The 26116-nt window shown below is 32.9% G+C and overlaps 2 protein-coding genes across 5 annotated transcripts; one reads left to right on the forward strand and one right to left on the reverse strand.

Moving 5' to 3' along the window:
* Positions 1-2256: 2256 nt before the first annotated feature.
* On the reverse strand, positions 2257-8324 carry LOC127241143 (uncharacterized). 3 transcript variants are annotated; one of them, XR_007836472.1, is made up of 8 exons: positions 8144-8324; positions 8012-8066; positions 7749-7912; positions 6828-7664; positions 6529-6746; positions 6056-6377; positions 4387-5963; positions 2257-3094 (listed from the first exon to the last, which is right to left on the reverse strand). XR_007836472.1 is itself a non-coding variant. In XM_051260060.1 (5 exons), exons 1-4 carry the CDS (start codon positions 8209-8211, stop codon positions 7607-7609), a joined length of 345 nt encoding a protein of 114 aa, XP_051116017.1. In that variant the 5' UTR covers positions 8212-8322; the 3' UTR covers positions 6502-6746; positions 6828-7606. The 3 variants fall into 3 exon arrangements, 1 of the variants encoding a protein (XP_051116017.1); XR_007836473.1 differs by having other exon boundaries at positions 6529-6751; XM_051260060.1 differs by lacking the exons at positions 2257-3094; positions 4387-5963; positions 6056-6377 and having other exon boundaries at positions 6502-6746; positions 8144-8322.
* A 6000-nt stretch (positions 8325-14324) lies between these two features.
* Positions 14325-22412, forward strand: LOC127240844 (ABC transporter I family member 17). Of its 2 annotated transcripts, none has more exons than XM_051259676.1 (4): positions 14325-14526; positions 14621-14938; positions 15024-15211; positions 22001-22412. In XM_051259676.1, the coding sequence occupies exons 1-4, from the start codon at positions 14502-14504 to the stop codon at positions 22253-22255; spliced, it is 786 nt and encodes a 261-aa protein (XP_051115633.1). In that variant the 5' UTR covers positions 14325-14501; the 3' UTR covers positions 22256-22412. The 2 variants fall into 2 exon arrangements, with proteins under 2 accessions (XP_051115633.1, XP_051115634.1); XM_051259677.1 differs by having other exon boundaries at positions 14325-14514.
* The last annotated feature ends 3704 nt before the right edge of the window (positions 22413-26116 follow it).

Genomic DNA, 26116 nt, shown 5'->3' on the forward strand with positions numbered 1-26116 from the left:
TCATATATGCTTCAAACAATTATTTGGATTCAAGCTTGTGCACACGTGACAACAATGAGTTTTGTCCGCATAACCATAGATTGATGGTTAAATTTTCCCCAATAGATAAGACGACATACACAACTATAGAAATATGTAAATATTTTAATTATACTTGTCATTAAAACATACAATAAGCACACAACTAATCTTATTACCCAATTAATAAGCACATAATTAAAATAAATACACGACAACCACAAATATAAACAAGCACATATTCCAAACAGATGCGACCTTTAAGGCACATGTCACCAACAAAAAGCAATAATATAGTTTGAATAAAAACTACAAAATTTTACTTCTGCCTGATCTACCCCAAATAATAATCAAACATGTAAATAAAAGAAAATTACAAAAGTCGGGTACAACTACCCCAGTAGATAAGACATGCACACAATCATAAAAGATATACAATGTTTACTTGCCCTCAAAACATACAATAAGCAAACAACAAATCTTGTTACGAACTTTCAAAGCGCTTCAATTAATATATACTAAAATAAATATGCATCACCACAAATATAAAAAACTACAAATTCCAAACAAATACGCACCCACCTTTAGGGCATACATGCCCCCAACAAAAAGCAACTACATAGTTCAAATAAAAATTCAAATATTTACTTTTACCGTGTCTACCTCAAATAATATCAGACACAAAATTCAAACCAAAATACAAACTTCGGATAGAGCTACCCCCAATGGATAAGATATACACAATCATAAAAGATGTACAATAGTTTGAATACACATGGCCTTACCCAATTTTATTACATGCTTTAGGGGACTCTAAGTAATAAGTATACAATTATAATAAATACGCAACAACTACAAAAAATCACAATAATAAAAGATAGATAGATAAGAGATAGATTGATAAGACATGCACAATCATATAAAGGTGTACAATACAACAAAAATAAATACACAACAACAACCACAAATATAAAAAATTCAAACAAATATGCAATCTCAAAAAAAAAATCATCCACATAGTTCAAATAAAAATGAAACGTTTTATTTTTACTGTGTTTTCTCCAAACAATATCAAACACATAATTAAAATAAAAATAAAAGCATTGCGTGAGTCTACCCCAATAGATAAGGCATGTATAACCATAAAAAATTAGTCTACCCCAACCGAGAAGGCATGTATAACCATAAAATATGTGCAATGTTTTACACACACTTAAAATAAATATGCAACAATAATCATAAATACAAAAAATTACATATCCAATCTTTAGGCCATACATGCCCTCAAAGCAACCACATAGTCTAACAAAAATACAAACTTTTATTGATTTCAAACACGTAATTAATGCAAAAACACGAACATTGGATACGCATATCACACAATTAAAATAGATACGCAAAAACACAAATTCCAAACAAATGCACCCAACAAAAGCAACCACCATAGTCCGAAAAAAGACGTAAACTTTTAGTTACCTAGTCTATCCATATTAGACACGAATTAAAACAAAATAGAAACTTTGAGTACATCTACCCAATTGACAAGACATGCATAGTCATAAAAGATATACAAATCTTTAGTCACTTTCCCTCAAAACATACCATTATAACATAAATAATATTGTCACATGCTTTCGAACACATACTAAGATATATATATATATATATATATATGCAAGCAATTAAAACAGCTATGAGCATTTGGGGCACACTGGCCCCCAACAAATAATACACAGTGTGAGACCATGGAACATAAATTTGAAAACCGTATGACATCTAGTGCTGGAAAGAAACTAGAATAAAATATAAAAAGATAACAATAACCTATGCCAAACTGGTAAAATAAAACAGTGGGAATCTACCATTTTTTTTACCAACAAAATGTATGCATATGCTCATATAGTAAAACGAATAACAAACACACAAAGCACATTCTCATACACACAAAGCACATTCTCATCATGCTTAACGAAAGAGTGTGACCATCTACTCAAATCTTAAGGCCCTATATGATGGAGTATATTAATGTTAAAAATAAATAAATAGCAATACTATGAAGATAGAAGTTACCAGAGTCATCATCTGTTGGCTTGCGCCTTCCGATTTCGTACAGCAGAAGCATGCATCTCATCTTGGATATCGAAAATCTTTGTTCATAATATAATTAACATTTACAAATATCTCATTCCATCGATGAATTGGTCCTGCGATCCCACAAAACTCCATTCCAAAGCAGCATTTAGTCGGATGGGTTAAAGTGAACAAAAGAATATGCATGATCACATCCATGATCATGTCCGGACGGGTTATTAGAAGTATCAGTCAGTGTCATATCCAATTGACAAGACCGGATATCATACACAAGGATTTAACGCCAGGATAAATCTGATCACAGTGCTGCAAACATTGAATGCTTGGCTCAGGGCAGACATGAAGATGCAAGAACAAAAAACGAGGTAATGTTGTATATTGAACAGAAATTGAATCTAAAGTGAGCCGCTGAGGACCTCGCTACTTGATTTCCCAATAGACACTAATGGTGCTCCTGAAACATCTCGACCTACAGAAACATTTTGTGAACCAAAGCTTGGTTTGTTGTTTATGGGCACCGGGTTGTCCAGATTTTTCGAGGAACTACGAGCAGCAGAGATTGAGCTGGAATAGGTTTGGTCTATCCAACAGGAATCCACAAGTTGCTCATTCAGATGGCCATTGCATTTGTATTGATGACAACTCCTACCCAGATGCGTGTTGTGCTAAAGATGATGGAGCAGCCAAGGAAGGCCAGAGTTTCAGCTATGCCATCAGCTGCAGGATTGCAGCTTTAAGAAGGATCGATCACAGAAGATCATCGCTGCTGAAAGATTCAAGAACCACACTGTCATTATCATCTCGTCTTCCTCGCCCTCAGTGTATGTTCGAATCAACCAGCAGACCACTTCTACGAGCAGAATTTGATGTTGAAAAACCAGGTGGTCTGAGTGTATGTTCACCAGTTTTGCCGATGATCCAAACCCATTCCTTCATGTCTGTTAATTTCCGCATTCTCAGCTAATCCAGATTGCCATGGATAAGCCTGAAGTATGGATAATATAGGTGTTGTGCTAAAGGTGCTCAAAACATACAATAAGCACACATCTTATTACGTAATAAGCACACAATTAACATGCAACCCTCCAACAAAAAGCAATAATGTAGTTTGAATAAAAAATACAAAATTTTACTTTTACCGTATCTACCACAAATGATAATCAAACATGTAATTAAAAACAAAATTACAAACATCAGATACAACTACCCCAATAGATAAGACATGCACAATCATTAAAAGTTATAGAATGTTTTGAGTGTACATGCCCTCAAAGCATACAATAAGCAAACAACCAATCTTGTTACGAGCTTACAAGGCACTCAAATTAATAAACATTAAAATAAATACTCATCATCACAAATACAAAAAACTACACATTCCAAACTAATACACAACCTTTAGGGCATACATGCCCCCAACGAAAAGCTACCACATAGTTCAAATAAAAATTCAAACTTTTACTTTTACCGTGTCTACCTACCTCAAATAATATCAGACACATAATTAAAAGAAAAATACAAACTTCGGATAGAACTACTCCCAATGGATAAGACATGTACAGTCATAAAAGATGTACAATAGTCCTCAAAGCAACCACATGGTCTAACAAACCTACAAACTTTTATTGATATCAAACACGTGCAACCACATTGTCTAACAAACCTACAAACTTTTACTAATATCAAACACGTAAATAAAGCAAAAACACAAGCATTGGGTACGCATATCACACAATTAAAATAAATATGCAAAAACACAAATTCCAAAAAGATGCATCCAACAAAAGCAACCACATAGTCCGAACAAAATCGTAAACTTTTGTCTATCCATATTAGACATAAATTAAGACAAAATAGAAACTTTGAGTACATCTAGCCAATTGATAACACATGCATAATCATAAAAGATATACATTTTTTTAGTACATGTATACATGCAATATGTATGCTAATTATTGTAATAATTATCTATACTTGAGGTTGATCAAGAACATGTGGGCAAAATGGGAGTTAGAGGGGCAAAAGGACAAGCATTACGAGGACTGGTATGTAATTTTTTTTCATTTTGTTGGGATCAAATTGATGCTCTATAGTACTACGACTATTTCATTTTTTGTGATCAAATTGCCCTATTGCAATAACTGCACATGTTCCCACGCTAGAATTTAAAAATAATAAAAAAATAATGAGCAGAACTATTTAAAATTTTTATAATGAAAATTTTCAAAGATAATTGAGGCACATAAAATAAACCATACGGTTGATGTGCAAAATTACCTCAGCTTCAACAAAACCAGCACCATTTGCAGCATTCAAAATGACAGCTATACCAACCCAATCATTGGTCAATGTAGCAGTCACAATAGATTTGCAACCAAAGTTACAACCTGCAATACACCGAGTCTATATTGGAGTAAATCATGCAAATAGCGCTCAACTGGACGAGTCTGCAATACATACAAATAGATTAATAAGTTAACAAACAACTGTAAATAAGCCTTGCAATAGCTGCGTTCAGCTAGAAATTTTGAAGATATCAATTCGAAAAATTCTTCGTTCTTCTGCAGAAAGAGAAATTGAGGATAAAAGTTAGCTTTTCTAAAAAAGAACAAATGCATAGCAGCTAAGTTTTGACAGAGGGTAAAAACCCACTCTACAGCCAACTGGATACAATCCTACCCTAAATTTCATATATATATATATACAATCCTAACGAACAATTGCAGGATCCATTCCGACTTCTCCCAAAACTAATATAAATATATGACTCTACTATTTTGACCACAAAATGTATGCATATGCTTATATAGTTAAACGAAAAACAAACACACAAAGCACATTCTCATCATGTTTAACGAAAGAGTGTGAGCATCTACTCAAATCTTAAGGCCCTATATGATGGAGTATATTAATGTTAAAAATAAATAAATAGCAATACCTGAAGATAGAAGTTACCAGAGTCATCATCTATTGGCTTGCGCCTTCCGATTTCATCCAGCAGAAGCATGCATCTCATCTTGGATATCGAAAATCTTTGTTCATATCAAGGAATTTATTACAAGTTTAAATTAAAACTTTAAATCATAATATAATTAACATTACAAATACCTCATTCCCAGCAGAAGGGAAGCCCCCACCATCATAGGCAGTAAATTGATAAAATCGATAGATTGATCCTGCGATCCCACAGAACTCCATTCCAAAGCAGCATTGAGTCAATATGCATGATCATATCCATGATCATGTCGGGATGGGTTATTAGAAGTATCAGTCAGTGTCAGATCCAATCGACAAGACTGCATATCATCATACACAAGGATTTAATGCCGGGATGAATCTGATCGCAGTGCTGCAAACATTGAATGCTTGGCTCAGGGCAGACATGAGGATAAATACGTCGGACTGGTTAACAAACTCTCAACAGACGGTGTGCATAACAAGTTCGAATCGATATGGTCTGAGTGTACGTTCACCAGCTTTGCCAATGATCCAAACCCATTTTCCTTCATGTCTGTTAATTTCCATTCCGTTGGCAACGCTATTGGAGTTCTTATCTGATTGTCTGGGTCGCTACTTGACTTCGCTAGTAGACACTAATGGTGTTCCCGAAACATCTCCACCTACAGAAACATTTTGTGAACAAAAGCTTGCTTTGTTGTTTATGGTCTATCCAACAAGAATCCACAAGTTGCTCATTCAGATGGCCATTGCATTTGTATTGATGACAACTCCTGCCGAGATGCATGTTGTGCTAAGGATGATGGAGCAGCCAATTGGTGATAACTTAACCTCTTTGAGAAGCAAAGATGCACACTCAGCTAATCCAGATGATTGAAGGTGCTCATGGATAAACCCTGAAATATGTATGGATAAGGTGGTGTTGATCAACAGAAAATTAAACAAAAACCATGATCCATATATCTAGGCAAGAATGATTATCAAATACCTGGAATGATAAGAAACTGGAGTAGCAGCAGGAATGCCCTTTTAATGCGTCTCAAAGTGGGGGTGGCTGCATCACTAGCTGCTATAGTACTTGCACGCCCATAATGGAACATAATATAATCTCAAAAAGAGCATGTACAAATCTGACAAGATTAAGGTCAGGTATGAACATTATGCCTGTATTATCCAATGTTTTTCCAGATTGGATCACAATATATATAATCAAAGTAGATAGCCAAGAGGTTATGCAGCCAAATATATATATATATATATATATCGAGGGTAAAGCTTGGCTGAAGAGAACAAACACGCTCCATTATCACCTGCAAAAGTATGGAGTGAATCAATAACCATCCTCAACAAATGATACAAAGCAGCTAGAAAATAAAGAGTAAACAACCAAATCATGCCAAAATGTGTTTAAAGAATTTAGTGCAAGTGGAAACAACAAAAAATATGGGCAGGACAAACTACCTGAAATGACCCAATAGTTCATAAGCAGGAAGAATCCCTCATATGTATGGGCATTTCTAGGAGTCGCAAGGAGTCTTTTCATCAGTAAAAGACCTCTCATGAAGCATAGGACCACCAACCTTGCAAGAGCAACTGCACTAGCAGCATCCATAACAGTGGGATGAAGTTCTGGATGCATCAACCACAATAGCTTCTTCATCATTCGTCTTCTTGTATTCCTGCACTAAAGAAATGCACAAATAAGTTCATGAGAAACAATCATTCAACAAGAACCTAGAAAGGTGAGAGAACCTGCTCACCTCTAATCAGCTGTCTTAACGACCTCAGCAGCAGCAGTACCTGCAGCCTTAATGGCACAGGCAAGTGCATGGGCTGTTCTTGCTTCGGCACAGCAGCTCTGATTGCTTTCAAACCAACCTCTGTAATGTCTTTGGAGCCAACCTTGCATTGTTGGAAGCAATCATCAGTATCATCCCTTGCAAGGATGAAAGAATCGCCATTGTTTCTACCTAAACCATTTTTAGCATCAAAAGCTTTTCTCGGTTCTTGACTTCTCACCGGACTCTTTTCTTTCCCATTCCGTCCCACTCCAGATCTAATGGCAGAACCTGGAGAGGCATTCTCAGAAACTCCTTCATTGGGCCTACCTCTTGATTGCGATCAATACTCCTTCAAAGTCTTCTTCCCTATGAGATTTTCCACCAGGTTTTTCTTTTGACTGGCAGAGTTCCCTAATATTGCACTTCTCGTCACTATCTGCTTCAGCAACATATGCATCAACCTCAGGATCAAGATGTTCCTCATCACCCCAGTACACATCCCCATAGATGTGGGATCTTTATCACGTTCATCCATCAAGGTTGTCCATAGATGTGGGATCTTTAACACGTTCACTCTCAGTAGGATAGGCTCTGATACTCTCTGTATCCATGTGATAACTCTCTGTCACTTGCTTTGACCTACCCCTGCCATCCTCTTTGGCCTTTAGAGCCATGCTGGACCCCCTTTTGTTGTCAAGACGATACATTAGAATCCTTTTGGTATGTGTTTGTGTCGCCAAAAACCCGTACTCTAGATATCACATTAGTTTAGCTGATAAACCAGATGTCAACACATCTTCCACTAGCTGACCACCACTGAAAAAGCAACATTCAAAAGGAAATTATGAGAGGGGAAAAAGAAAACAATAGTAAAGTGAAAATAACAATCTCGAAATATACTTCTTCAGGCATGCAGCCAGCAGGCCAGTAGCATAAGTGCGCAACATTTCAGCATTTGATGCTTTCCTTCTCTCTTTGTATTTCTTCTTTTTTCGTTCTTGTTTTTTTTTTTTTTTCCTTGGATAAGTCCTGCATGTCCAACCCTCATCAGCAGTCTTCACAACCTATTTTTCAACAATTCAAATATCAGTCTCATCTCCAAATCAACCCACTTAAAAGATGTAGAGATCATGAAACCAGACATGCCAATTTTCCAATTTTACCTCTCTACAATCAGTATGATATAGGATGTTCCGACTTAATGAGTTCTTTTCCTTCCTGCCAACGTCAAAAAACAAGATTATTGAACAAACTAACAACCAATGGAATTTAGTAAACCTAAAAAAATTACTTACTTTGTTTTCTTGTTTTCTTTCGCGACTTCTCTAATTGTCTTCCATTTTGTTGCCAGCAGGTTCAACATCTCCTTGAAGTCAACATCAGGTTGGCTTTTTTTTCAGTTTTCTTCTTCTCTCCTTCACTTTTTCTCATTTTTTCTCTTTATTTTTTTTTTTTTTTTTCATTTTTTTTCCATTTGTTTTTCAATTTTTTTCCTTTTCCAGCTCTTTTTTTTTTAACCTTTTATTTTTAATCTCTTTACAAAATCATACAGTAAGAATAGCAATAAGAAAAACACAAACTTGCAAACTGTAACACAAAAATAAGCCAATGATAAACCATCTCCTGCCCAAACACTTACCTTTTTAGCTTTGGCATCCAAAAGAGGATGATTATCTCTTCTTAACTTCAACAAATTAGCCAGACCATACTTTTGAAGCGTATCCTTCATGTTCATCCCTCACCGGCAGTCTTCACAATCTGGTTTTAGACAATTAGAATATTAGTTTTATTTAACTCCAAACCAACCCACTTAAAAGATACAGAAATTAGAAAACCAAGCAAGCTAGATTTACCTCGACAATATTCTTATTCTCTTCAATCAATATAGCTTTGCCACTTGTTCAAGTAGAAGAAGGCCAACATTAATGTTTCAGCTTTAATGGGTCCTTAACTCCTTTTCCTTCATGTCTATGCAAAGGAACCATATATGATTACTAGTTTGATTCAACTCCAAATAAACCCACTTAAAAGAAGTAGAAATTAGAAAACCAAGCAAGTCAATTTACCTCCACAATGTTCTTATTCTCTAAAATCAATGTAGCTCAGCACTTGTTCGAGTAGATGAAAGCCAAAATAGGATGTTTCGGCTGTAATGGGTCCTTTTCCTTCCTATCTATGTAGAAGAACCATATATGATTATTAAACAAACTAACAACCAATAGGATTTAGTAAAACTAAACAAATTCATATATACTTACTTTTTTTTCTTGTTTTCTTTCACAGCTTTCTTTTTTTCCAATTTTTTTTGTTTTTTTCTCTTTCTATTCTTTTTCTTTTTTCTCTGTTTTTTTTTTTTCATTTCTTTTTTGAAGTGAGCATTTGGATTGGATTTCTTTTTTGTTTCATTTTTTTCTTTTTTTTCTTTCTTTTTTTTTTTTACTTTCTTTGGGTAAGTATTGCATATCCAATCTGGTTTTAGACAATTCAAATGTTAGTTTGATTCTACTCCAAATCAACCCAGTTAAAAGACATAAAAAGTAGAAAACAAACTAAGCCAGTTTACCTCCACAATGTTCTTATTTTTTACAATTAATGCAGCTTGGCACTTGTCCGAGTAGATGAAGGCCGACAAAGGATGCTTTGGCCTAATGAGTTCATTTACTTCCTGTTGATGTAAAAGAACCATATGTGATTACTAAAAGAACTAACAACCAATGGAATTTAGTGAAATTAAACAAAATTATATGTACCTACTTTGTTTTCATGTTTTCTTTCACAGCACCCAACAGGTTCGATATCTGCACTTTGATTGAATTTTTTTTTTTTTTTTCTCTTTTTTTTCCGTTTTTTCATTTCTTTCTTTATCGGTTTTTTTTTCTGATTTTTTCTCTCTCCTTGTTTTTGTTAATTTCTTTGAGTAGGCACTGCATTTCATTGTGGTACTGCATTATAAAGAAAACATTAATGAGAACCATGCATACTTATAAACGAATTATCTGAGTTGCAATGCAATAGTTCTTTTATAATAAAATACATGAAAAATATATATTCGTTGAAAGTATTTCAATTAAAGTATAGTTAACTTACCGTGAACAATGCACTCCAATCTTTCACCCGGCATCACAGCTAAGTGGATAATAATGAGTGAACCAAGCTGAGCTCAACAAACCTCACCATGGTTAAGTGTATGCACTCAAGTTAAATCATAAAAATGACAATCCCATAGGCTTGCATGTCAATCATATCTCACTCACTTAAAGGGACCTAATGACTAGTATCAGGGGGTCTTTAAACGTGAGGTATAGGTAGAAAGAAGATAATGAACGGCTAAAAAGTGTCGAAACAACAATGGAAAGAATTAAAGCATATCACTTGTAAGAACTGAAATCAACATCATATTGGTAACCGTAACTCCAATACTTTTTGTTTCTTTTTGTTTTTTTGTACTTTTTTTCAGCACTTTGTTTTTTTTTGTTTTTTTTTTTTTCTGTTGGGGTCTAGCCCCTTTTCTTATTTTCTTTTTTGTAAACATCAACAGTGCTATACTTTCCCTCTCTACATTGTATACAAAAAGAATATAAGTGATAGCCATAAAACTTCCACTCTTCCTTCGACACAAGGATCAATATAAGATATAAATCCAAAAAATGGTATATGGCTAAAGGATTAATGATTAATTGAATAATGAAAAGATTATAAAAAGGCTCAACACTGTTAAATAGTGGATAAAATTTTTGGGTAGGATAATTTAAGCCAAGTAGGTATAGTTAATGCCCCCCATCATCTTACTTATATCAGGTCCTCATGTGTGTTCAACATGCATTTCGAGGCAAGTTCTGGAATGTCAATTTAGATTTAACATCACACATGAAAAAAATATATAAATATTGAATGCTCCAGGCACAAAGTTCTCACATACGAAGGAAATAAAATATTAAGCTCGGCAAGGTTCAAACAGTAATGGATGGCAAGTGAAATAACAATGTATCCACATAGTTATATCCTGGAAGGGGGAAATATAAAGTCCATGAGCCCCAAACAAGAAATTGCAAAAGCAGACCAATCGAATCCAAAATGAACAGAAAACCCAACTTACAGCAGTCCTGTGGGCAGAGCAGAACGAACTAAGGCCGGGCAAAGCGTTGGTCTTTCTCCTTTCTCTCGATCTTCTTCTGCAATCAAAAAAAGAAACTTGTAAAATCGAACCGATTCGATTAAAGAAAAATGAAAAAATCGAATGAAGAAGCAGATTGAATTTAAAATGGAAAAACCTAAAACGGATGATTAGGGACGACGTACTCTCTGATCGCCCGCCGGCCGAGGACCGGCGTAGACGACGGAAGACAGTCTCTTCCATGATCGATTTCCTCTCTTCTTCTCTCTGGACTTTCTCTTCTCTCCGTTTCCATCCCTCTCTCGTGCTTCTTTCTAGTTTCTTCCTTACCGTTATAAAGTTTGGTTTAAATATGGTAATAATTTTTCAAATTTTTATAACTAAAAAATACTACTGTATTATTATTTTCCATATAACAAAAAAAAAATTAAATTAAATTATCTTTCCCCCTCCTAATTATTTATTTTAAAACAGAATGAGTTATTTTATTAATTTAATATTTTATTAATAAAATAGATAATTAATTTTAATATAAATTATTTTTATATTTGGAGTAATTATTTGTATCCATATTAAAACTCTCAAAATATAAAATTAAATTTAGACTTTTTATGGTAACAAAATTATTAATGTAGTTACCTAAAATATAAATTAAAATTTTAAATCAATCTGTGTCATTTAATTAACATTGTATTAGTTTATTTTTTTTTGGTAAATAGTAGTATTAATTAAAGAAAATGATCAAATCTGATTTGATTTTTATTTGATGCAAGTGTTAGAAGTTTTAAAATATATGGTATGTATTAATTAGTTTCTTTTGTAATTAGTAATAGTAATTAAGGAAAATGAAATTTTTTTATTTGCTAATTAGTAGTATTAATTAAAAAAAATGATCAAATCAGAAATTCGTTGATTCTACCATTTTGGATAAATTCTTTTGAAATTTGCAAGATTTAACAATTGTTAGTTTTTCTAAAGTGATAAAATATTGAAAATAGTAATTATGTCAGAGTTATTTTCAATATGACTATTACTTCTTTTTTTTTAGAAAAAAGGAAAGTTTGCATAAATATTTAATCTTGTCCTAAAATTAGTGGTGGACATTCGGGTCGGGTAGTTAGGGTCTGACCTAATCCAATTGGATTTGGATTAATGGAGTCTGTGTCTTTTTACAAAAACATAAATTTTGGATTTTTGGTACCCGATAAAATAAATTAGGTCAGGCATTGGGTATAGATTTTTATACCTAAAACCCGATCGGGTAGTCGAATTTGTTTTAATGTTATATTTTTCCATAGGTTATTATTTATAATAGTAATTAGTTGGGGTAAGAGTGAGATTATAAGATTTTTAATACAATGTATATTATATTTATTTCATATTTTTACAATATATATACATTGATTGAATATTATATTAATAATATTATTAAATAATTTTTTTATTATTTCTCTAATTTTAAATAATTAAGATATACTAAAAGTTTAAGATACCACACTCAATTTTATCTAACAATGGAAAATTTTAAATTTATAATTATACATTTACATCATTATATGTTATTTTATATATTTATAACTTTTGAGTTATTCATAGTTAAAAATTTAACACTAATAATTTTATATGCATGAAATAGTTTATTTATATTTAAAATATAGTAGAACTATCTTTTTAACATAAAAATAAAATCAAAGTAAAAATAAAAAAATAAAAAATTAAGGTATCCAAATTCAAAGATATCGGGTACCTTACATTTCCAGTGCTTGAAAAGTTTTAGGTCGAGTCGGAAAATATAAAATACTATCCAAAATTTTAGATTTCTAATCCGAACTACCTGAATTAAAACTCCATTGTAGAAAAGATACCAAATATTATGCATAATCAAGCTAACAAAAGTTGCGGCACATTAGTATTGGTATTCTTACTTTATGCATTTTGCGTCTCACGGGCAGAACCTCTTTTCGGTGAATAAAATACGAAAACAAGAAGTTTAATTTTATGAAAAGGTGATTGAGTTTCAACTTCTCCCTTCGTCCCATAAATAAATATTCATTTGTTTTTTATACGTAATTTTAGAAATATTACTATTATATTGGAATATAGTATGAATAAAGTAAAAATAATTAAAATAACCTTGTTAGTATGTGTGATATAAATGTAATGATATTTATATAATATATTATAAATTGTAAGGGTATTTGCAATATTAGATACATAATATTATAAAACATGCTAAAATAAAAAAAAAAAATTAATATTTTGTTACGGGACAAAAAGATGGACATGAATTCATTTTGAATTCCATTCTAACTTTTTTTTGGATGAAATAAAGCAAAATCAGTGCGGCCACCCCACACACGTGCGCGTTATGTGATGACAGAAGAATAAATGCGAAAAGAGAATGTCAAGTAGCAGTGTTTAATGGTTTTGATTCTTGCCCAAATAGGGACGACTAAAGTTAGCGAATATTAATGTTTATCGTCGTAAATTATACTCCCTCCGTCGCATAATTAAATATTTATTTATTTTTGCACGTAATTTTAAAAATATTAATATTATATCAAATATAGTAGAAATAAAATAAAAATAATTAAAATAACTTGTGTGATATAAAGGTAATGATATTTGTGTAATATATTGTAAGTTGTAAGAGCATCTGTAACGTTAGATAGATAATACCGTTACTTAAAAAAGAAATTGATACTTTGTTATGAGACGGACTAAAATGAACACGAAACGTCATTCTTATCAAAAACTGATATTTTGATTCTAAATAAATACATAAATTACGCAAATTTTATATAAATAAAAAATGCTAAATATCTTAAATAATTTCTTTAAACAAAATAAATAAATAATTAATTGATTAATCTTTTATTTTATAATTTTTTGAGACAAAATTGTTATCTAACTGTTATAAAAACTATAAACATAAATTATTTGATCAATTATTTAAAAAAATATTTAAGATATTTTACGTTTTTCATATGTATAAAATTTGCGTAGTTTAAGTATTTATTTAAAATCAAATATAATAGGTATTTTATGCAAACTTTACATTAATATAAAAAATTTCACACAATAAAATAAAACATATAATATTTTATGCATTTTAATAAAATAGGAAGATGTGTTATATAATTTATCCCATAAAAAAAAAAAAAAAAAAAAAAAAAAAAGTGGATATTAATTAATGTTTAGCCGCACCAATGGACGCCGTTCGTTATTTGCGTCCCACCATGTACGTCGCAGATCTCTCTATCTATTTTCAGGAGTTGAGGTCCGGGGAATATTTTAATGTTTAGCCACACCTTGTGTACGGCCAGGCAACTCCTGTCCAGCTGTTTACTAATTATTCCTATCCCTCTCTCTCTCTCTCTCTCTCTCTCACTCTCTCTCACACACACACACACCTGGGGAAGGTTTTACTGATAACGGTTCACTCCAGTTATCATAAGTAAAGCGAGAAAGAACCTAATTATATAGATATATTCCGAAGAAGCAGCAGCAGCAGCTAGGACAACATACTTACGAATCGAATGGCGGCATCGGGTAATTTCAAAGGTCTGCTGTTTGGGGCTTGTGTTGTGTTGTGTTGTGTTAGGTTTCTTTCTAGCTCATGAATTGGATTGGATTGATTTGATTTGAGGAATGTCAGATGAGGAACAAGTGCTGGAGCATCTGTTGAATGTCCGAAAAGACGATCCGAAGGTGGAGGTGAGGGGGCTGACAAGGCGGGGGGACAAGGGAGAAAGAATCCTGAAAGAAGTCAACGCTGACATTGGGAGGGGGGTGATAGTCGGGGTGATCGGTCCGAGCGGGAGCGGCAAGTCAACGTTCCTGCGGGCCCTGAATCGGCTATGGGAGCCCGATCGCGGCACCGTGTTCTTGGACGGCGTTGACATCTGCGACATGGACGTGCTCACCCTCCGCCGCCAAGTGGGCATGCTTTTCCAGATCCCCGTGCTCTTTCAAGGTTGTACTTGGTACTTAATTCATTCAATGTCTGTCTGTCTGTCTGTCTATCTCTCTATCTATAAATGTATTTCGTTTGTCTGCAGGCACGGTTGCGGACAACGTCAGGTACGGACCGCAGCTTCATGGCAAGAAGCTGAGCGATGAGGAGGTGTACAAGCTGTTGTCGCTTGCGGATCTCGATTCATCTTTCGCCTCCAAATCTGGCGCGGAATTGTCCGTCGGACAAGCTCAGAGGGTTGCTCTTGCAAGGGCCTTGGCTAATGAACCACAGGTACCACCTTCTCATTATTCAAATCATTTTAATAGTCTCAAATGTGTGCTCATTCACGAATTTTAATAAAAATTAATAATAATGATTACTTTTTTTTAGTAAAAAAATATAGAAATATAATAATTTTTTACTTAAAAAAAAATGATGATATTTTTCAATAACAACCCAAAAGAAAAAATGAGTATAGATTTAAATGACGAGATAATACTATTCAATTGAATTAACCAGCCAATAAATAATTTCAATTTCAATTCCAATTCCAATTCCAATTAATTAATTAATTCATCTACTATGCATATAACAACTCTAGTACATTAGAAACATTAACTAATTAACCTTAATATTAGAAACAACTCTACTATTATATTTTTAAAATTTGATTTATTAATTATATCTTGTAAATTATTATATACTGTGACATTTCGGCCCGCAACCCACACAAAGTCGAGCGCATCGGGAGTGCTGACTGGCCCCACAGATCAATATGAGTCATTCCAGCGCGCTTTTGTCCTCAATTCCAATATGCTCGACTTTGCGTGGCTTGCAGACCGAAGTGTCACAGTTGGTATCAGAGCCGACCTGCGACGCAGTTGTTGACTGGACTTTTGACGGGCCTAGTAGTTGACAATCCTTAGGGTGCAACGTAGACGTTGCATTCTAGAGCGGGGGAGAATGTGATACCCCGGAGTTGGGTCGTTGTTTGGCCAAACTCTCGTGTGTGGATAAGCCGATATTAGGCCATACAAAGTTGATTAGAGGTTAAATTGATTAAATAGTCTAGTCAAGTCAATAATGTGTACGTTCCTTTTCATAAGTCATACTAAAAGAACTCTAAAATTAAGCCAGCGGATCAGAGCGTCACAATAACTTAAGAATTAAATACAATTATTTTTTAATTTTAATTATTATTTTATGTTATTTATTATTATTATTACTATTATCACTACAAAAAATATCTAATTAGCTACAATTTTTTTAACTACGAAATATTTTTATAGTTAAAACGTGTCGTTTAGCTACAAAAATTAATTTTATCGTTAAAAATAAATTATGTATTATAAAATTAATTTCGTTGCTAAATTTTTTTTGCTAGAAAATTCTATCTTCATAGAAAAAAGGTTTTAGCTACAAAATTATTTTTCATAACTAAAATTATTTGGCTAAAAAATCATACATATCTTGTTACTAAAACTATTTTGTTATGAATTTTAATTTTATAGCGAAAGAGTTTTAACTACAAAATCATATTTTCATAGATATATATCTTTTCTTAATTTTCATTGCAAAAAACGTATTTTTTTTTTGTTACGAAAGTCATATTTGTCGCCAAAAACCTTCACTAATGCGGTATAGACGATGAAATGAATTTCGTCGCAAAAATATTTTTACTATAAATTATTATCTTTTGCTACAAAATTTTTTTTAAGCTAAATTTAAACTTTTTTTTAGTATATTATTATTATTATTAAATGATAAAGTAGAAATTTAAGTTTTAAAGTTGCTTTTTCTTTTTTTATTCTCCTCTTTCAACAAGCATTTCCTAAAAGGATTTAAAAAAAAAAAAAAATTTGGAGTTCAAAAGCCGTTTTTGCTTTTAAACAAAAATCAATCAAAATAGTGTATATATTTGTATTGTAATATTAGGATTGCAAAAATAATTGATATTTTTTAATTAAACTCCGGTGTTACATAAGTACGTATGTACATAATACATCTTGGGATTTACTATTAACATAAACATTCAAATTAATTTATATATTAACTAACATCCTCTCCCAAAGTCAATGTGAGACTGTCGAAATACGTTAGAGATTACAATTAATAGATGGAAAACAACAAACAAGGTGAGTATTTATGAAGCCTGAGCAACGTAATAGACTTCGGCTATCAAATGAATCTTGTACCGTTCGATGAAACCTGGATGGAAAACAACAAACAATTAATAGACTCCTCCTCAAATGCAACAGTTCAAATCAAAATGCATACGAGAAATTTCGGAATAAGAAAGACACACTCAGGATACAAGATTAAAGCCATACTCGGCCTAAGAAAGATAGTACCCATTCGAGGTGTCAGAAATCTCAAAGTTCAAAAAATACCGGTGAGGTCCCAAGATCTTCAAGATCTTTATCTTAAAGTGCCAATCCAAGTGATCTCCAGCTCTGAAATTTCATACTAATCATCCCTAGTGATGATATGTCATCTATATAGAGCTACACAATAGTAATCCTAGTTGAACTACGATGAATGAATAGCGCAAAATCGTGATAATTGGAAGTAAAGCGAAGATGATGAAGAATAGAGCTAAGCTTTGCAAACCACACACGGGGAGCCCGTTTTAAATCGTACAAAGTACAGCGTAGTTTACAATCCTCAGAAGATGAGAGAGAACCTAAGGGCAGGCCAACAACATAAAATAGAAATATGAGAATGTATTCTTGATATTCAATTGGAGAAATGGCTGCTGACGAACAACGACAATAGATAACAAACAACAAGCAATGCTATGGCATGCATTTGAGGAGGAGTCTCACAAAAATAGATAAAAAAAAAAAAAAAAAAAAACTAATGTGTATAGACTTCGGCTACCAAATGAATCTTGTACCGTTCGATGAATCCATTATAGTATGTTTTAATCCAAAACATCTACTTACAACCAATAGATTTCTTATCGAGAAGAATAACAACCATATTCTACGTATTGTTTTCTTCAAAAATTGCAACTTCTCAGACATAGTTTATTTGAAGACTCGTTACCTAAATAAAGATTACATTAAAACCAAGACCTTGTAAGTTTAGCAATAAAATAAATGTAAGAACAAGAAAATTGAAGCTGACTCAAGCTCAAATAAGAGGCATTCTTTTCAACCAATTCTGATAGTTCTTCCGATTTTTTAATTCTAAACCTACACACGGGAAGAAGAAAACATCACAGTAAGGCCCTGGTCAACTAATTAATCAACATAAATTAAATTCAAAGGTAATTGGAAATGCAATAGGTATTAGAGAAGAATAAAGAGGGGTGGACACAAAATAAACAATATTTAGGGGTGTTTCTGCAGGGACGGTTTGGTAAATATTACTGTGCATTTATTGTGCAGTCATTTGCCCGCGAAACCGCCCTCGCATCTCCCCAGCCGACAACATCTGCATCATGGAGGCTTTTAGCTGTGTTTGTTTGTAATCTTTTTCTTTTTTTTTTTTTCTTGTTAACATATTTAAATAATAATTTATTTAATATTCATAATAATTATAGAGAATAAATTTTTTTATAATACAAATAAGTAAAATTTTAAAAATATATATGTTTTGATATATTATAAATTCATAATCAAATTATACTACTATTAGTTTTTTATCAATTAAATTTAATACACATTTATATTATTATATTCATTATCCATCAAATCATTACATATCAAAACTCCCCAAACCCAAACAAAACACAAATACAAAAGAAACACAAAAACTCAAACCTATCTTAAAATTCAAATAAAAATCAAACTTAAACCCAAACCCAAATTTTCTCAAACCAACCAAAAAAAATACACCCTTAAGAGTCTTGAGTTTACCACGGCTAGTTTAAGCACAACCGTATCTTTGTGTTTGAGTTAGAGCTCCTTCTCATTTCCATGCACCACCTTCAACTTTTCTATCTCGTGATACTCTTTGTATATAGCTTCACTCTTATCATTTGATTCCGTCAATTGCTATATATGAATTATCTACCTCGATTATTTTGTGAGTGAAAATGCGACGGGTTGGTATACCAAATTAATTAGATTAATTTAGAATAAAAATAAATAATATTATTTATTTATTGTATATGGAGTTTGGTTAATATTTTGGCTATTTTGTCTGTCTCGAGACAAATCAAATTGTGCAACCCCAAATTAAACCCGGGTATATGACCTAAGTTACAGTATTATTTAGATAAAATATTATCCGTTGGATTTATTATAATCTCAAACGGAAGGTTTGAAATTAGAATAAATTACAATCATTTCAAACAGAATGTTTGAAATTAAAATAAATTACGATCGTCACAAACGGAAAGTTTGTAATTCGAATCAATTACGACTGCTTCAAACGCAAGGTTTGAATTTAGAATAAATAACATCGATAATTAATGTCGTAATTATGATCGTAATTGATCCCCTGCCATTTTGGCCGAGTGGAGACGCCTATATAAAGGGTCTCCCCCTTCGTTCTAAACACAACACCAACAATTCTCTCATTCTTCTCTCCTCTCTTCTAGCTTTCCGGCAATCTCCCTAGCTTAGTTTCTCTCTCATTTTTGTTCGCCGGAGCTCCAACGATTAGAGGTACCACTCTCATTGGAGACAGAAATTGTTTTATCTTTGGGTTAGAGCGCCGGCCACCAGAGACACTAGTGGGGCGTATCTGATTTTTGGAAAGAGGATTTATCCTCGACTCGATTTCACGGTAGAGTTTATTCTCGCAATGTTCATATATTCCAACAAAACATAAATCAAGGCTGTCTAGATAAAAATGTTGAACTTTTGTACTAAAAAACAAAAACGTAATAGCCTTAGAGGATCACGATAAGAAAGCTCCAGCATGTTGGGACTGAGTCAACTCAACACTAGTATGATATTGTCCGCTTTGAACTGAGCCCGTACGGATTTATTTTTTAGTGGAGTTCACTTGAGACTTATAAAGTGTGTAATTTTCTTCACAACTTCCAATGTGAGACTTGGGTTTGCAACCCAACAATCCTCCCCTCAAACCAAGGACCAACCAATGGACATTTCCTGCCCACCTTGTACCGTCTATCACAAAGGGACTCGCTGCCTGACCACCTCAATCGGGCTGACCCAACACCGCCAGGAGACTTTCGACACAAGGCACATCCGCAGATCACGAGGGCGAGCCCACCACCACAACCAATGCCCAATGCCACCCAGTCCACTTCACCATCTAACGGGACTCTGATACCACCGTTGAGACTGGGCCAACTCAACACTAGTATGAGGCATTTTGGAGAATATCCAAAAACAAATCCGTGCGGGCTCAGGCCAAAACGGACAATATCATACTAGTGTTGAGTTGATCCAGTCCCAACAGTGGTATCAGAACCCGGTTAGATGGTGAAATAGATTGGGTGGCATGGAACTTATAAGATATGTAATTTTCTTCACAACTTCCAATGTGGGACTTGTGTTTGCAACCGAACACAACAACCATACAATTCCACTACAATGACTTAATTAACCCACTATATGGGTTTGTCTTTTTTTTTTTTTTTTTTTCACATATCGAGAAATTCATATTATTTTACATTTTACATCAAAAAAATTATTTACACAAATTTTAAAACATCTTTCCTCTAGATCATTTAATTATTTATTTTTGAAATAATTTAAATAATAATACTTTTTCAAATTAAACTAGAGTATATGGCCTAAGTCGCAGTATTATTTGGATAAAATATTATCTGTTAGATAGATTTATTATAATCTCAAACAGAATGTTTGAAATTAGAATAAATTACAATCGTTTCAAACGGAATGTTTGAAATTAGAATAAATTACGATTGTCACAAACGGAAAGTTTGTAATTAGAACCAATTACGATTACTTCAAACAAAATGTTTGAATTTAGAATAAATAAGATCGTAATTATGATCGTAATTTATCCCCTGCCATTTTGACCGAGTGGAGATGCCTATATAAAAGGCTTCCCCCTTCGTTCTAAACACAACACTAAAAATTCTCTTCTTCTCTCCACTCTTCTAGTTTTACGTCAACCTCCCAGCTCAGTTCTAATCATCTTATGATTTATTAAATATATTCAGTTAATCATAAATTTAATGTTTAGCAGAAAATAAAATTTTTATAAAAAGTAAAAATATTAATATATACATATGATTAAAATAAGGTATAAAAAAATAACTAACACATATAATTACTTTATAAATTGGGACATAGATAATAAAAATGAATCAAAGTTGCTCAAGGATTGCTGGGCAGAAACCCCCTGCTCTTGAGGTGGAATTATTATTTGATTTGTGATGTGTTCTTTTGGTGAAATTTTTTTATTATATCTTTTACAAAAACTTAATATATTATATATATTTATTATTTTTATATTATTTAAATAATTTTTTATACTTTAAATAAAGAATATCTATTTAAATCTTTTTACAAAACAAATGTACCTTTTATTTTTTATTTTTTGAAAAAAAAAAAACTTATTTTTATAAATTAATGATGATGTGGGGAGTTGATGTGGGTGGCCTAATAAACCATAGTACACAATTAAAATAAAGTTTACTAATAACCTATTAAACATGCAATAATTTAGAAAATAATAATACTCACTTAAACAAGAATCTATACAAATGTACTATTAGTAAATAATTAAAAAATATATTAGTAAAAATTAATTATTATTTAATACAAATAATTAAAATTAAGATAAATAATTATTTATTTAATATTCAAAAATTATAAATGCCATTATAATCTATAATTATTTTTCAAAAAAATAGAAAATAACGACAAATTTAAGTGAGCCGTAACCAACATTAAACTATGGGTGTGGTGCAATTTTGAATCAAACTTCAATAATTATAACACATCAAAGAAATTAGTAACTAAAACTGGGGTTTGAGAATAAGTAATCTAAGTCGTGTTCATCTGGTTTTGCGGGGTATTAAGTTTTGGCCGGAGTTTACTCAATGCGCACTTTCGTTCCCACGTTATCCAAAAAAAAAAAAAAAAAAAAAAGAAAACAAAATTTTGATATAGTTAATTGTTGGTGTAGGTTCTTCTGCTGGACGAGCCGACGAGCGCGCTGGATCCGATATCGACGCAGAACGTGGAAGATGTGCTGGTAAAGCTGAAGAAGGATAAGGGCATGACCATTGTAATGGTTTCCCACAGCATCAAACAGATACAGAGAATTGCTGACGTCGTCTGCCTACTCGTCGATGGTCAGATTCTCGAAACCCTCCAACCTCATCGACTCTCTCAGGCTACTCATCCAATGGCCAGAACATATCTTCAGCTCAGCTGTTGATCCATGCACATAACATTGGCTGTGTTTATCTTCATTATGTTGAATGACTGCTCGTTATGATGCTTTAGCTTATGCAAAATTCAGCATAATATTGAATTTTTTTATTTCTTTGGACCAATATAAATTTTAATCGATGGTAGTTTACCAATTAAAATAAAGTTGATTTAATGTCATTTTAATTAAGAAAATGAATTAACATTAAATAAATATGTTATATTTGGAAATAAAATCTATTCAAAATATAATACTCCATCCGTCCCGTAAAGGATACCATTTTTCATTTTTGGCCGTCCTAAACAAGGATATTATTTTCTAATTTAGTAATTGTACTATCTACCTAACATAATTATACTATTACAACTTTAAGATATTAAACAAATGTCATTACTTTATATCACACAATCTAATAGTGATATTTTTGTTTTTTTTGTTTTTTTTTTGTTTTTTCACTATAAACTAATATAATACTTATGTTAAAAAATCTACGTAAAAAAAAAAAAAAAAAACAAACGGTTGTCTCTTTCCGGGATAGAGTCTCTTTTTGGGATGGCGATAGTAACATTATTAATTAATCATTATCCAATATTTATATATTTGCAGCGAGATGATGTTGTTAATTGGTACATATACTGTCTATATATAATAACAATATGATATTTTATATTAAAATATATGATTATTACTTATGGAATGAATTTAAGATTTTTATATCCTAATATATTAATATTGTCAATTTTAAAAAGATTATCCATAGTAAATGAATTTTTTTTTTGGAACAAATAAATTTTCAGAATTTATATATATATATATATTAATCTTTCTTAATTCATTAATTAGTAAATAAATCAATCTTTCACTATAATCGTTTTACTCACAATTATTTTTTCCCTCCTTTTGATTTCACTTGTCTTCGTCCTCCCCGTCAAAGACTATCGCCGGCCATTTTGTCACCGTAAAATCGAAGACTTGACTCTGTGGACAAAAAATAATGTTATTTTTAATAAAAATAAAATTTGTACAAATTATATTTGATTTAAATTTAAAGCGGGTCCTATTATCTAAATGGGTCATTTGATTCTCCTTTCTGGGTCGATTTGTTTTCCAACTTGGTTTTTTATGAAGAGATTAGGTCTTCGGTTTGATTTTGCCGAAATTTGGAGGGCTTTGATCTCCGTGCAGGCGATTTGATCGTCGGCTTTGGATTTGATGTCCTCTTTGGAAGATCCGAGGCTTTGATCATTATTTGGCTTTGTCGTTTTTTGAAGAGCTTTGGTCTCTGTGTGGGCAATTTGATCATCACCTTTGAATTTGATGTCTTCTTTAGACGATCCGAGGCTTTGAGCTTTGCTTTGTCTTTGCCGCTTTTGGAGGACTTCGGTCTCTATGTGGGCAATTTGATCATTGGCTTTGGATTTGACGTCTTATTTAGACGATCCGAGGCTTTGAGCTTTGGTTTGACTTTTTCCGCCTTTTGGATGGCTTTGGTCTCTGTGTGGGCGATTAAATTATCGGCTTTGGATTTGATGTCTTCTTTAGACGATCCAAGACTTTGATCTTTATTTTGGCTTTGCCGCCTTTTGGAGAGCTTTGGTCTTCGTGTGGGCGATTTGATCGTTGGCTTTGGATTTGATGTCTTTTTTGGACGATCCATGGCCTTGATCTTTGCTTTGGCTTTACCTCTTTTAGAGGGCTTTGGTCTCCGTGTAGGCGATTTGATCGTTGCCTTTGGATTAGATGTCTTTTTTGAATGATCCGAGGCCTTGATATTTGATTTGGCTTTGGCGCCTTTTGAAGAGCTTTGGTCTCCGTGTGGGCGATTCGATCATAAGCTTTGAACTTGATATCTTCTTTGGACGGCCCAAGGCTTTGATCTTTGATTTGACTTTACCGCTTTTGGAGGACTTTGGTCTCCATGTGGGCGATTTGATCATCGACTTTGGATTTGATGTCTTCTTTGGACAATCCGCGATTTTGATATTTGAGGAGGTAGATTTGGTGCTCCATAACGCTTTTGGTGGCATGTCCCTTTGACTTTTGGATCCAAGAGGGCTGAGTTGATGCTTTGGTGAAGAACGCGATGAACACCTCGAAGCTTGGGATGAACTTTGGATGCTCTTCCTTGACTTTGATGGATTCTTCAATCGCTTTTGGAGCTTTGATCCTTGAAGAGGTTGATTTGGTGCTCCATAACACTTTTGGCGGCATGTCTCTTTGACTTTTGGATCGAAGAGGGCCGAGTTGATGCTTTGTTGAAGAATGCAATGAATACCTTGAAGCTTTGGATGAACTTTAGATTCTCTTCCTTGGCTTTCATGGATTCTTCAACGGCTTTTGGAGCTTTGATCCTTGAAGAGGTGGATTTGGTGTTCCATAACACTTTTGGCGGCGTGTCCTTTTCACTTTTGGATCGAAGATGACCTAGTTGATGCTTTGGTGAAGAACACGATGAACACCTTGAAGCTTTGGATGAACTTTTGATGCTTTTTCTTGGCTTTGATGGATTCTTCAACTGCTTTTGGAACTTTGGTTCTTGAAAAGGTGGCTTTGGTGCTCCATAATATTTTTTGCGGCGTGTCCCTTTGGCTTTTGGATCGAAGAGGACCTAGTTGATGCTTTGTTGAAGAACGTGATGAACATCTTGAAGCTTTTAGAGGAACTTTAGAGACCTTTCCTTGGCTTTGACGAATTTCTCAATGGCTTTGGGAGCTTTGATCCTTCCTCCGGCTTGGACATACGACGAAGAACGTTAACTCCATCGATTCGTCAAGCAATATTGGATCATTTTTCAAAGCAATGACTTTCGACAAAGAACGCTTTGAAGGACACAAAGAACAATACAAAAAGAGTCTAGAGACTTACCGCTTTGTTTCAATCCTCGATGTAACTTCGATGTCTCAAATGAATTGGCCATGACTCCTATTTATAGGGGAGAGGTGACCTCGGCTTCCTTTTTGAATTGTGCCACGTGACGCGTCCTGATTGGCCAATAGAAAGATTTTATAATCTTTTATTTTTCATCAGATGTTGTTTTCCATTCTTTACATATTTGAATGTGCATCTTCCTTTCCCGCCAAGATCTTTATATCATTGCCTTTTTCGGAAGATATTAATTTATATACTTCCTTTATTGACAAGATTAATTTATTTTGCTGCCAAATTTATTATGGCTCTATTTATGCACGTAATATTTGTACGATATCTTCCATTTTAGCAGATTTTTGCATTAATGGTTGATATTTATTGTACAAAAATTAACATATGTGCATAATTAAATACCATATATTTATTTTATTAGAATTTTATTTTTTTCAAAATACATGATATTTAATTTAATTTAGGTATTTAATTTTTAATGCCTACAAAATGCCCCCTCGAGACTTGTTTAAGCCGACGCAAAACGTTTAAGGCGTGAATGAGTCTCGAAATATAAGTCAATTTATTTATTTTTTTTGATTGAAACTTTTTTTTTGCCATTTTTTTTTTTTGCATTTTATTTGGACATAATTTTTTTTTTCCAAATGATTTTTTTTAAAGCCTGATTTTTTTGGACTTTTTTTTAACCCAATTTATTTTTTAGGGTTTTTTTTGACATAATCGACTGTACACAGAGTTATATTTCAAGTTGCCTACGTATCCGGTGAAGGAATCAAGTCATAACGTAGTTCAAAATAAATTGAATTTGTTTGTTTTTGTTAAACTGTTTATTCTCGTGTTAAGGAGTCCTGTAGAAAGTTTATCTTCGTTTCTAGGAGATTGAAGAAAGTTTATCCTCATTTCTAGGAGACTGTAGAAAGTTGATCCTCATTTTTGGAGGCTGCAGAAAGTTTATCGTCGTTTCTAGGAGGCTGAAGAAAGTTTATC

Source organism: Andrographis paniculata, unplaced genomic scaffold (genome assembly GCF_009805555.1).
Source record: "Andrographis paniculata isolate CXL003 unplaced genomic scaffold, ASM980555v1 Contig80END, whole genome shotgun sequence".
NCBI classification, from domain to species: domain Eukaryota; kingdom Viridiplantae; phylum Streptophyta; class Magnoliopsida; order Lamiales; family Acanthaceae; genus Andrographis; species Andrographis paniculata.